At 36.0% G+C, this 13,420-nt stretch overlaps 2 protein-coding genes across 2 annotated transcripts in view; one reads left to right on the forward strand and one right to left on the reverse strand.

The window, feature by feature from the left end:
* Positions 1-13,420, forward strand: part of CNTNAP2 (contactin associated protein 2) — an 885,336-nt gene that overhangs the window by 655,902 nt on the left and 216,014 nt on the right. The gene's annotated exons all lie outside the window — the stretch shown is intronic.
* LOC106557063 (small ribosomal subunit protein eS24) lies at positions 8,482-9,942 on the reverse strand. The gene is given in 2 exon segments (XM_014076179.2): positions 8,482-8,716; positions 9,794-9,942. Coding segments are annotated over 2 exon segments (384 nt in total).

Below are 13,420 nucleotides of genomic sequence, written 5' to 3' on the forward strand. Positions count from 1 at the left end.
CCAATATCACATGCCCATTAAGAAGAAGCATCCTTCTAGCTGTGAGCCTAATCTACTAGTGAGCTGCAGTTGCTGCAGTCAACTATATAACTTATTGATGCACACAGTCAAGATTCATCACCAAGATTTATAATGTTTACATAGAAGAAAGTCTTATCTAGCAGCAATTGACACATTGATAAATCTCATTAACAGATTCTTTCTTCCGGAATAAAGCAAAGTAGTAATTAAAATCAGTCTTCCAGAGTAACAACTCATTTGTTACAGGACAAATTGGAAACAATACATTTGCTACTTATAATAATACAACACCAATCTGTTCCTATACTCAGTCTGTTCCATTTAGGGAGAAGTGAATATTTGGATCCTGGTACCCATTTCTACACTACCTAAGTGCTTCAGATGTTCTTTCAAGGGAGACTTACTCCTCTTCCATTCATGATTATTGCTAATGCAGCATTGTTGTAATCAAATCAAGTTTATTGGAGTCAAAGACCAGAGACCACAATGAAATAAAAAAACATTCAAAGAATAGCCAGTTAAAAATTCTAGAATAAAATAATAAATAACAGATAAAATCTATACTAAAATCACAATTTGGTATTCAATCTGTCAGTTACACATGGCCTAAGTAAACTATAAAATCAATCCTTAAACTGGGAGGCCTATAGTCATTAAATACTAAAATCCAAAAGTGTGGTAATAAAAAGGGAGTTGCTACATTAGTTTTGTAAAATAGCTATGGTGGATTAATCAGATGTTTCCAATGAATCCCCAGTGCTACTGCACAGAAATTAGCCACCTGCACTGGAATCACTGTCTGTTTGTCCTTATGCAGCCACTGGAGATAAGCAGTGTTGGAATGGACAGGATACCTATCAATTATTAGGATCATATGTTTTTTTAAAATATCTCTATAGAAAGAGCATCAAAGGAGTATGTGTCCAATGGTATCCACCTCTCCTGAGCCACAGGAGCAGTCTTTCAATCAATGGTATCTTTTTGTACTTACCATAGAGGGCAGACAATGGAAGCGAATGGCACCATATGAGCAAAAATGCTTTCCAGTGGTTTGCCATCTCCAACTGGCAAAGATAACTGGCAGGAGTAACAACATATCTAATAGAGTTTGGAACCAGAAGTAACAGAGCTTTCCTTAAGTCCACTTGCTCTTGATGTCCTCTAAACTTTGTCACAAGGTTTGTTTTGCTTGGTTGTAGTCCAATTTAAGTATTGAGGCTGAAGAAAAGCCTAGTTTAGCAAGGTTGGACTTGACAGCCTTCATCCATGAAGAGGAGAATTTGTCTTGAAGGATTAAGGGAGGAAGGCCTTGTGGGAAGAAATTAAGCTTTAGCTAAAGATTTAAAGAAGCTATACAGAGTCTTGCTTCAATTTTTATCAATTCTGTCTCTAGCCACAGAAGTGCATTTGAGACACAATACAGCATCTGGAGAATTGATCTAATAAATTTGGATTGAAACATGAAGCTTAGGATCTGAACAAGGTCCTGTCAAGAAGCTGTGCTAGTGTATTGGCCTGAAAGAGCTTTTTGCAGCAGGAATATAGTCTCCTCCCTTTGTGCGCAAACATTGAGAATAGTGTTCAGTGATCTGAGGCAGCCACATATTCACCATGTACCTTTCTTGAGCCAGTGGCATGGATGACTACCCCTAGATACCTAAAGGTGGATAGTTGCTCTATATTATCACCATTAAGATACCATGAGCAGAGTTTTGGCCTTTTTGCAAAGACCATGACTTTGATTTTCTGGTAATTTATGTCCACTTCATTATAATTAAAATACTAGATGAGGCTCTTTTAAGGCCTACAGAAGTCCTGGAGAGGATCACAGCACCATCTGCATAGAGCAACTGGTTGATGCTTTGGTCACCTATTGGGGGGGGGGAGTGTAAATTGGTTTATTTAACCATTTTACCATGTAATTTATATAAATGTTGAAAAGCAAGGGGACCAAAATGCACCCCCATTTAAACCTCTTTTCAGTTTTGACCAACCTCGAGAGGGACTCTTGCTTATTACATCTAACCATGTAAGGCATGTAACATAGAGAGAAGCCTAGGGTCAATTGAAGCAGCTTCCAGCTTCTCCCATAGCTTAGTTCTGGTTACTGTATCAAAAGCTGTCTTGAGATATATAAAGACAGTGTATAATGATACAAATCTACTTGAAACATTTTTCAATCAAATGATAGAGAACTAAGCCCAGATCTATGGTGCCTCTCCCCTCAAGTTCTCAAAATCCAGCCACTCCTTTAATTTATCTTGGAGGTGTTTGGCATAGAGTTTGATGATTATGTTTAGCAGGCTTTTTCTGTAATTAGCAGGGTCATCTCCCTTTCCCTTTTTAAAAATTGGGACAATTGCCAAGCCCCAATCCTCTGGACATGACTAGTGGAATCAATATAAATGAATAGCATTGCCAGGACTGGTATCCACCACTCCATATTATTCTTTAATAGTTTAGAAGAAATGAAATCAGCTCCTGGGATGTTCTCAATCCTGAATTGGCCAATGAGACATTTAATTTCAGACTCTGAAACTGGGGGTCACTTAGGTAAATCCTTCATTGTATATCTTATTCTCTTGCTAGAGTGGCCTTCATACATTCTCTGAAAGTGAAGTTCCCAAGTTGACATATATGGGGGTCTAATGGGGTATAAATTATGTCAGAGTGGTAGGCTATTAGACACCAGAATAGAGAAGAGTTCTTTTGCTTTGCTACCTCAATAAGCTGTTTCCAGGAAGATCTTATGTCATGTCTCTTCTTAAGTGCAATCAACTGCTTAAATTGTTTTTTGTGTGTGAGCAAATGTTAAAAAGCTGTTTTATTGCCATTTCCAGTCTCACTGTTGTATATCTTATATACCAAGGTAAGAGCTTTCTTGGCTTCTATATAGCCCTTGTCAAACCATGGTTTGGAGACGATGCAGGGCCTTTTAGCTGAGACGTTTTGGTCATGTACAAGTAGTAGTTGTAGCTTATGAACTATGTTTTTATACAGTTCTAGTAAGTCTTGAGTAGGGTTAGCTGATATAAAGACTGAACAGATTTTTTGAAAGTTGTCCTCTGATCGGGTTCTCCTTACCTTCTGGTCAAATTGTTGACTCCATTTAATCCAACATTTTGTTAGACCTGCTGGCATAGTCACATGATTAAATTGGTCTCCAGAGGGCATCTGCCAGGTAAAGGGCTTCATGTGTATACACAGTGATAAATGATCACTTTCTATGTATGGTAGGACTTCACAATTTCCTACATAATGTAGTAAATCCATAGAAGTTGAATATAATAAATGGTGCTAGTTTTGGTCCCTACCATAAATGTAAACTCACCAAGATAGTCGCCAGCCCAAGAGCCATTGGATATGAAAATATTGTCTATTCCTCATCTTTGCAAGTCAGAGACCAGCATAATTTGCATAATTGTCTTTAGAGAATTGTGTGAGTGAGATGCTAGTTTGTATGGGAACCTCTGATGGTGGGTATTGATGGTATTTCATAAATAATGTATAATCCTCTGGTTTCAATCTAGCACTAAATCTTCCCCTAGTAGGACCCTGGCTATTAGACACCAGAATATTTGGATATTCCATGAGAAGTTTGCTAACATAGTGTTCCAACTCCATCCATACAGCTTTTCTTAGTGATGGATGGAGATAAACATGAATTATTAAAAGTAAAACCGAGTCCAACTTGAGGAGATGGGCCATAACCATATATTTTAAAGAGGCAATAAGTATGGGTTCTGCTGTTAAGTTGTAGAAATAAATATACCCAGCCCTCTTTTCAATCTCCCTGGACGTCTGCCTGACCTTACTTCTAGCTTTTAAGAATGATAGCCATTAAGCAGGAGATCATCAACAGTCCAAGTCTCTTGCACCAAAATGATATCCTTACCTATTGGAGAATCAGAGTAATTAAGGCATCTAAATCAATACCACCCAGCTACATTCCATGCCATTATGTTTAAAGTATTTTCTTGCACTAGTCTTCATAATATCGCACCAAAAACATTTTGCGTGCCAAACTGGCAGTACGGTAATGCCGGTAGCAACCCACCCCCGATCAGTAGGGGTCCTTTTCGGAAGATAATTATGATGGGCGGGGTGTCACCAAAAGCTAAATACTGTTTGTTATTAGATGCATTTAACCAAGAATTAGACATGTTTTGCAAGACTACGGAGTCGTCATCAGCAACAGCAAAGATAGCCCCAGCATATGTGCGGGACATTGAGGCTTGCCTCTATCTCTCTCTCTGGTTGCTAGCTGATAGCTGGATGAAAGAGTCTTTACCTTTAGCAATTATCTTAGTGGAATTCCCATCTAGAACCCATGTAGATTTATGGCCATTTGGAGGGGGCGGAGTTGGGAATTCATCTTGTGAGAAGATGTTAACTCTAACTTTTAACTCTAGTGAAGTCTACACACTTAGAGGGAACTGTACAATGGAACAATTTGTCTTTTTTCTGTTTATCAGGGTCAGGGTTAGTCAGTGTGGGTACCCCACTGTCAGTCTATCTAACAATACTTTTTTATACTATTGAAATAATGGTACATTGTTGGATAAATATAGTATCACAAGTCTGAGCATTTGGTGGAGCCAAATTAAATAGAAGCTTTGCCATAGATTGAGTTGTTGTCAGTGCATCTTTTAGATCAGGGCTGTCAAAGGCCGGATGCAGCATGCAGTTACATCCAGTTTAGCAAAAGGGAAAAAAAGTTCTGATGCATCACATGACACCACCATAACAATGTGAGTTTGACATCGCTGTTTTAGATCACCCAGATTCTGAATACAATATTAGCTTGCTCAAGTTCCAGCAATGCACCAAATAAGTCAATCAACATTTCTTCTGGCAGGTCCTCAGCAGATTCTGTAGCTGTGGGTAACACAATTTGTAGATCATTCCTCTGTTCAAGATCAATTCAGCTGCAACCAATTCAAGCTTATCAGTATAGAATATGTTGCTGCTTGGATTTAAAGCAATAGTTCCCTCTTGGAGAGACTGATCCAAGAGTGGGCACACTTTCTCTGAGCAGAAGACACATATTGGGAATATTGAAAAGCTCTCAAAAAGGGCTTCATTCTAAAAAGCATATAGGAAATTGTGGATTGCTTGAAAGATAACAATATTCTCGTGTGTTGCCTTCTCACTGGCAACTATTCTGCATGTAGAAAATCTCTCAGAGTGCATTCACAGTGGAGCAGCTGGCTCAGAGACAGCCTCTTTTCTATCACTCCAACATCTTTATTCATTCTGTGATCATAAATTTGCAAGGTAACCTGGTTGGTCTGCAAAGTTATATTGGTCACTTCTTGGATCTTTATCTGATTGAGTGTTATTTCCTTTGTAAAAATATTCTTTCCTCTCACATTTTTGGGAGGAAGAGAAGGGCATACTCTAGTTTCATTTTCTGAATTAGCCACCCCATGTCTGTCAATATGGTCAATAGGTGTCCTCCTGAGTCCTTCTGCAATATTTGGGTAAATGTCACTGCCCCTTCATTTAATAACCAAGAAAGAAACCACTCAACTCCATGTTTCAGAATTAAGTGTACTTTTACTGATTACAAACGATGAGAAGCAAAGCAAAGCTGAATCTGAGTAAAAAGGCGCGAAAGCAATAGATATCAATATATGATTCAATCCCCTCCTCTTGGTACCCCAGTCCATAGTCCAAGCATAATCAAAAATCTTCAAAAATCATCATCAGGTTGTAATGCTAGACAGTTGGCCTCGGCGGGAAACTCCCCTCCTTCCACATGCGCAAAGAGATGGTGAGAATAACTCCCAAATAACAGCCCTCCAGTACAGAATGATTCCCTCCCCAAATACCAAGCCCTCCCTCCCCGTTTCAATGGCAGCCGAAAAGCAGCAGCAAAGCAGAGGCTGACAGTAATTCTTAATAAATTTAGCAAAAGACTCTTTCAAGCAGTGAACCTTATTTGTGACAGTTGATAAAAGTTCATTGATTGAATTTACAGTTTGAGCTGTAAGCAAACATTGTCTGTAAAGTAAATGTGTTACATTATCCCTTTTTAAATTTGCTACATTTCCATCCTGTGCAGTAGGAGTCGAGCATCTTCATTGCTAGGCCACTATGTTACTCTTAATATTTGAAATATTATCTAAATATTAATAATGTAGAACATTTGTATCCATAAAAGATTTTAACATTGAGGATGATGGTGCATTGTTGCTTAAATTTTAGTAACTAACAATTTGAACAAACACTTAGAAACCTGTAAGTAAAGTAGTAATAAGATATTTTCACTTAAGAGACTGTAATGCTTCATTCCATTTAAACATTTAAATTCAATACACAAGACAAAGAAACATAGCAAAAAAGAAATAGAAAAGTGTGGACCTGTTTATTTTACTATCCACTGATAGGGCAGACTTCCAGTCCAGTATTTTAAATAAATTTTTAAAAGTAATAAAATTGTATTATTCTTTATATTCTTTATATAAAATTTCTATACTTTTTCCATAATATAGATTACTATGAATATAAATTGCCCATGAATCTTTTATAAATGCAAATCATTTTGCTATCATTTTTAATGTATAATTTTCTCCATTCAAATGTTCTCTTTTTAAACCTAATCATTTTCTGCATATATCTTTCAGTAATGGATTCACTTTTCAAGCTTTATATATGTGTGAATTTTGATCAGATAAAAGTAATTCTAGCAGTCTGGTCTACTGGTGGCAGTCCACTCACAGCTGACCACTGAATTTATGACAAAGTGATTTGACACTTCTAGAAAGAAAAGAGGTGCCATACTATTTGAATAGGTGTAGAAATTATTTGAGGAGTCACTGGAGAACCCAAAACAGATACTTGGGATCTGTTTCATGTGACAAAATAGTCTTATGTTCTGACTTACCGGTAATCTTAAATAAACTTCCTTTAGATCTCTTTTTGAGAAATCTTTATTGCACTTTCATCTCACATTGGTCAACAATTTAGCTTAACATTCTCAACGGACATCTAAGGATAAGCCCCATAGGCTTAGCAGAGGCAAAGGTTTCTCTGTGGCTATGTTTTCACTAAGAAAAGAATTAAACATCCAGTTGTTTGCATACAACTTACCCTATATGATTGAAGAAGTGGCAATGTTAGGTAAGAAAGAGCAACTGAGAGCAGGATCCTCAGTTTCTTCTGTACTGCTAAAGACTCAATTATTATTTCACATATATTGTCTCTCTAATCTGACAAATAAGAAATAATTGAAACCTTGCCAGTGTTTTGCACTAAATGTTTTCCCGCTGTTCATGCATTCAGCAAATACTGATCTAACCTAAGTTAGGAAATGTGGAAAGCTTTGCTGGATCTATTTATTTGCCACTATTACATTGGGAGTATTTAGTTTCCTTGAATTGGGTCTACTGCATAGAAGCAAATGCCATTGAAATCAATGAATTTGCAGACTATATATGGATTGTAGTGGAAAAATGACAGCTCAGTGATGAAATATGTGTCTTGCATGCAAAATGATCACATTAGCTCTTTGCATTGCTTCAAAATAGCTTTAAATTGTTGCTTGTTTGCAGAAGCCAAACTGATGCATTTCAGGGGCAGCTGTGATGCAGTCAAAATCTTTGTCAACACATATACATGCATAAAGCTAACTTTCCATTTGTTCAACTGAGACTCTGTGGTGTTTGCAAACAATCTGTTTTCCCATTGATAAGAACTCTAACCTTATTCTAGCTCCCAGGCATCAACTGATGTAGTATTTGCTTCCCAGTTCCTTATAGGGGAAAAATGATTTAATGGCTTTACACAGGTCCTTCAAATGGGAAAGGCAAGTTGATAGGCATACAGCTAAGCTCAGATTATATATTTCTTTTGCATAATGACATACTGTACAAATGTAGATCTTAATCTGCTTTAAAATGCAAAAAATACCTGTACTATTTGCAGGTCTTTATGACTATTACGTGCACAAAATCTTTTTGTGAAAGATAGAAGGACAAAAAGTTTTTTTCCTCACTTTAGTATACAGAGAACAAAGATGCTTATTTCTCACCCCATTCTCTACATGGTAAATGACACAGAGAGGCATTAGCAATTTAGAATACATCCCCTGCTTTCCTCCACTCAAGTCATTGCAGGAATATTCACTTACTGTAAAAAATCTCTATTTGTAATTGCCATCCTTTCAACATCACAGTTAACAAGAAGCTTTTAAGTAAATAGTGTAATAGTGTAAAGTCTTCCTCACAGATGCTTTGGTATTGCACTTTTTTAACAATATTTGTTTTGCAAATTATTAGATTTATTCATATATTTTAGAAACTTGATTGGAGGCCTGGCAATGTCTCATTTTTCCTTCCTTCCTTCCTTCCTTCCTTCCTTCCTTCCTTCCTTCCTTCTTTCCTTTCTTTCTTTTTTTCTTCTTCCTTTTTTTGATATGGAAAGCAATAAGATGATTTTATTTTCATAGAAATTTATTCATAGAAGTGAACTGGCTTTCCCTGTTCCTCTGACCTTCTCCATCCTATTTTTATGTTCTTTCGACTGCTTCCTGGACATCTTTTTCTTTTCATACATGCCATGGCTGGCAAGTCTATGCTTTGGTTCATTTTTCTTTGCGTAGACTATAGAATCATAGATCATGCCAAAGCTGGTGGTTTTCTCACCACCAAAATGGGTTCTGAAGCCGAAGACAAAAATGACATCTGGTGTTTAACATTGCAAAAGATTATGTTTGAAATTCAAAAATTATTAGGAGTAACAGAGAAAATTGAGAAGAGATTGGAGAACATAGATCGTAGAACAGTAAAATTTGATGGAAAAATTGAGGATGTTCATCAAATGAAGAAAGTGGAGATCAGAGTTCTAAAAACTGAAGGAAAAAATAAACAAAGAGACAAGAATATTGTTGATACTGACAGTGAACTGAGTGTGGTTGGAAATGGAAAGAGTGGAATATGGAAAGGGAAGATAGATGGACTAGAGCTCTACCCCAGATTTCAAAGTATAGAAGAAGAAAAAGAGAGAAGAATTGATGGAACTAAGGAGAGAAAATTTGTCAGAAGCACTAGTGATAACCAAAGATAAGCTGACCGAAGAAGCAGATGAAAGGTTTTGAGCTTATAAAGAGAAGTCAATACAAAACTTACTAAGGAAATAACCAGAATACTAATGCAACAAATGGCAAGAGACATAAGACTGCACTATTACTGGAAAGACACAGTTTTATGTAATGAAAGCTTATAATAAAAAATTAAGTTAAATTTAGTTAAATTTAGAGCATTATGTATAAAATGAAGTGATAATGGATACAGTTAAATAATTGATTGATAATGATAATAATGCATATATATGTATTGGTTTGATAAGAGGAAATTTGATATAAATTGCAAATGGTGACTACAAAAGGAGGTTTAGAAACTCTGTTATTAAATATAACCTATTTTTATTTAGAACATGTTATAAAGATGTAATGTTACTGGGAACAGCTAATGGAATGCCATTATGTGGTTTTGCTTTAAATCTGGAATATTTTATATAAAAGGACGTAAAAACAATTATAGTCAAATGAAGGTTAAGGTATGATGATAGTAATGATTTAAAATATATGATTTGATATGAATTGTAGGTGGTGACTGTGGAAGGGATGCACAGAAGTTTTTGTAACCAATCGATACACTTTCTACAATTTGTAATGGAAGATGGTTTTGTGTTTGGTTTTTTGTGTTTTGTCTGTTTGTGTTTATTCAAAAATTTAAAACATTCTTTATAAAAAATGACATTTGGTGTTGTCTAATACATTTTTGCCAACTTCTCCCAGATTTCTATTTTGGGTACAGTGGCTTTTCCAGGATGAAGGCTATCAATTACCATTTGCTTAAGCTGAAGCAGCTGGTTTGTCATGAACTTCCTCATTCTGATGGTGCCCATATCGTTCATCTTGGTGGCCTGTTACACAGCCCCAGAGAGAGAGAAAAGGGCAATAAGATTATTTTGTTGCTCCAAGATCTATAGTAGCTTGGAATAAATTATGACTGAATTATATGTTTTGCAAACTCCTACTGAGCAGCTGAAGGGAGAGTACTTATGACTTATGGAGATCCTTGCTTGTTCTCCATTTTTCATTTTAGCAGGTTGAGGAGATTTACATATTGTCTTCAAAGTGGTGACTAAGAAGTTAGGAAGTTGAAGAAATATGGTATAGAAGTATTTTAGGTAAACCTGAAAAAGATATCTGTGTGGCCCCTATAAGACTTGCTTCTATAAATTGTTGATAAAGTAGGTCAGAGGGATCAACAATCTGACTCAGTAAAAGGTTATTAAATCTTGTCACCGCAATACAAAAAAAGATGCTGAGGACTGGAAAGAGTGCAGAGAAGAGCATTAAAGATGATAAGAGGTCTGGAGGATAATTTGTATGATGAATGGCTAAAGCACTTCAATATGTTTCTAACAAAGAGAAGTCTTAGAGGAGACATGATAGCAGACTTTCAATATTTGAAAGGCCATCACAGGAAAGGAGAGGTTGATTTATTTTCAATAGCAACTGAGGGTAAGACAAGCAATGGATAGAAGCTTGTCAGAGGGAGATTCAGTCTGGATTAAGGAAAAATTTCCTGAAGTGAGAAAAACTAATCAATAGAACAAATTGTCTCCAGGGATTGTAGTTGCTCTATCACTGGAGATTTTCAAGATACACACATTTTTGCAGGATGGTATAAAGACTAGAAGACCTCCAAGATCACTTTCAGAGCCAGAATTTGCCCTGACAAAGGTATCATTGTCTATTGAGCAATCAAGGAACATAAGAATAGATACAACACTTCCATCTGGCTCTGCCACAGGTCATCAACAAGCATAACCAAAGTTATCTCAGTAAATCCTAGATTGAAACCCTTTTGAAGTCTATTTAGATAATATGCTTCCTCTAAGGTTCTTTGCAGTTGGAGTCCAACCACCTCTCAACAATGTTCCTTTTCTATTCCTAAAAGGAAGGATGGAAATATGCTAATTGTTGTTTAACATCATTTGCCAATGCTGACCTTGGAATACACCACCATCTCTGGGGTCAAAGGCATTAATTCTCTTCAACAAGGCCAGAATAATAGCATTAACCCAACTAGATATCCACCTCCCTGCTTGCTTTAACAATCCAGAAAGAGTTTAGCTGCAATAAACAGGTAGCTGAAGTGACTGAAAATTTTGCTCATTTTCTCAGGAATCATCAACTTAAACTCATTCCAGAGCACACCATCAAACCAATTCTCAGATGCCACTGGACCTGCCCAGTTGGAATCCAACTCAGAGCATATCTGAACAACTTTATGCATCAAATAATCTTAATATTTTTATAGCAGCCCAGTAGGTGATTATGTAGATCATCTCTGGTCATCTTAAAAAGGTTGCTGGACAGTTATTGACAGTTATTGGTAATGCTTGGTCAGATTTATTTCAAAACTGGCAGTGTCAATGAGACCTGGATGCACATGATTTTTTTTCTTCTGAACTAACTCTCCCTCCAAAATTGTTTGCTTTCGTCTATTCTACATCCTTTCTCATTTCTTGGTCTTTTGAGAGAAAGCTAGTCCAATTATAATTTTAAGCCAGTGGGAATGGGATCCCAAAATCTGTATTTCCATTTATATACCAACAGTAACTATCTTAGAAGATCTTGCATCTTGGCAATTTTGTTCACAACTTGAACCTTTTCCAATTTACTGGGAAGCCAACAGGATGCATTACTTTTCAAACTAAAAAGTAATTATATGCTAAATATTTTCTGGAAAGTTAATGGATCTGCTAGTTTGATCTTTTCCTGCATCCTACTAGATCACAGAATACTTTCATTCAATATCAGGGTTGTGTTACCAATAATAATGCTGATAATTGTTAAAAAGTCATCCTCATCTAGTATTGTTGAAAAGAAATTGTCCACACATCAGTGACTTTTTACATTCAGGATCTAAAAGTGAATCTTCCTGACAGGCTAATGAAGCTGTCAAGAATCTCCTCTTTTCAGTCTGCCTGCAGTTGGACACCTGATGTGTACAGATTTCATTCTCATTGCTTTTCACAGTTTACTAATTCTTGAAATAAATAAGTCTGTTTCACTGTGTTGCTTGTCAGACTGGGACTAGGGAAATTGAACATGGGTAGACAATGAAAATGTAGCAATCCATCCATACAATAATCTTAATGAGGGAACTAACATAAAGACTATATCTGTGAAGGGGCATTTTAATCAAATGTCTGACGACCGATATCATATTTTGCATCTGCTGTTTTATTTTTCCCTAGATCTCTGTGAAGTGTCTTTTAGATTATCTATACTACAGAGATTATACTTCCTCCCAACATACTTTTTGAAACAGAAAAGTAGGAATTGAAACATGCCAAAGAAGTAAATCTTTGGCATGTAAAGAAGTAGTGAAAAATAATGTTATGGTAGATAAAAATACATTTAAGAGATACAGCATTATAATGCTGTATTCTGTTACACCACACAAGATAAATTTTAAAAAGTAAGAGTCTTCTTATTGGGAAGATGGAGGTATATGAATTTAAGAAATAAATCAATTTAACTGCCTGTGTTCTTCTGCACTTATGTGTAGGCTTTGCCTACACATTTAGTAGATAGCTTTTCTATATTTCTATGTCAGGTTGGAAGAGAAGGAAGAATATTAGGACTCACTTCTCCAGGATACAAACATTGTTCAGTACTAATTGTTTAACATTTAAATGAAATTTGCATATGGCATTAAATAGCCAGATTACTTGCAAAGGTGTGAAAATTTACTTCTGTGCAATGCATGATAATTATTACATTTATTTCTCTATAATAAAATACTTACCGTAGTCTTCAGATTAAATTTCTCCTTGTGCATAGTACTAGCTACTGGGAGCTAAATATCTGGATGTTGGTAAGCAGGACTGTTATTGTTGTGCAGAGGTACAGATATAGCAAGCATCTACTTGAAACTTTGCAGGATCTTTCTATTATTTCCTCCATCTTTTGTCTTACCAGGAAGATAGTTTGTTAGGAAGGAAAGATAAAATAGATTTCCAATAACATTTTAAAATATGTTAACCAACCCTGAATGGGCTTCTGCCTCCAAATTTTGCTTTAGGAATACCGTACCACTGAGTGAATGTTTGGTCATCTCCAAACTTCTCAAGCTGACATAAGGATAGTTGATAGAAATGTCCAATAGAATGTTAGAGAGCATGTAAAGTCACATTCACAAAAGTATATAGGAATTCATAGTTTTTTCACATATTCGAATCAGCCTTGAATATGGCTCTTCAGAATTGCATTGTGCCACTACTATTCATCTCTAATAGTATGATATTCAATTTCTACATGATTAAAATACACTTTTCTTTATTTATGTGTCATACTTGATAAGAAACATATTAT

This window comes from Thamnophis sirtalis, unplaced genomic scaffold (assembly GCF_051295495.1).
Source record: "Thamnophis sirtalis isolate CommonGarterSnake01/CBP01778 unplaced genomic scaffold, rThaSir2_p1.2 scaffold_4, whole genome shotgun sequence".
Classification (NCBI taxonomy): Eukaryota; Metazoa; Chordata; class Lepidosauria; order Squamata; family Natricidae; genus Thamnophis; species Thamnophis sirtalis.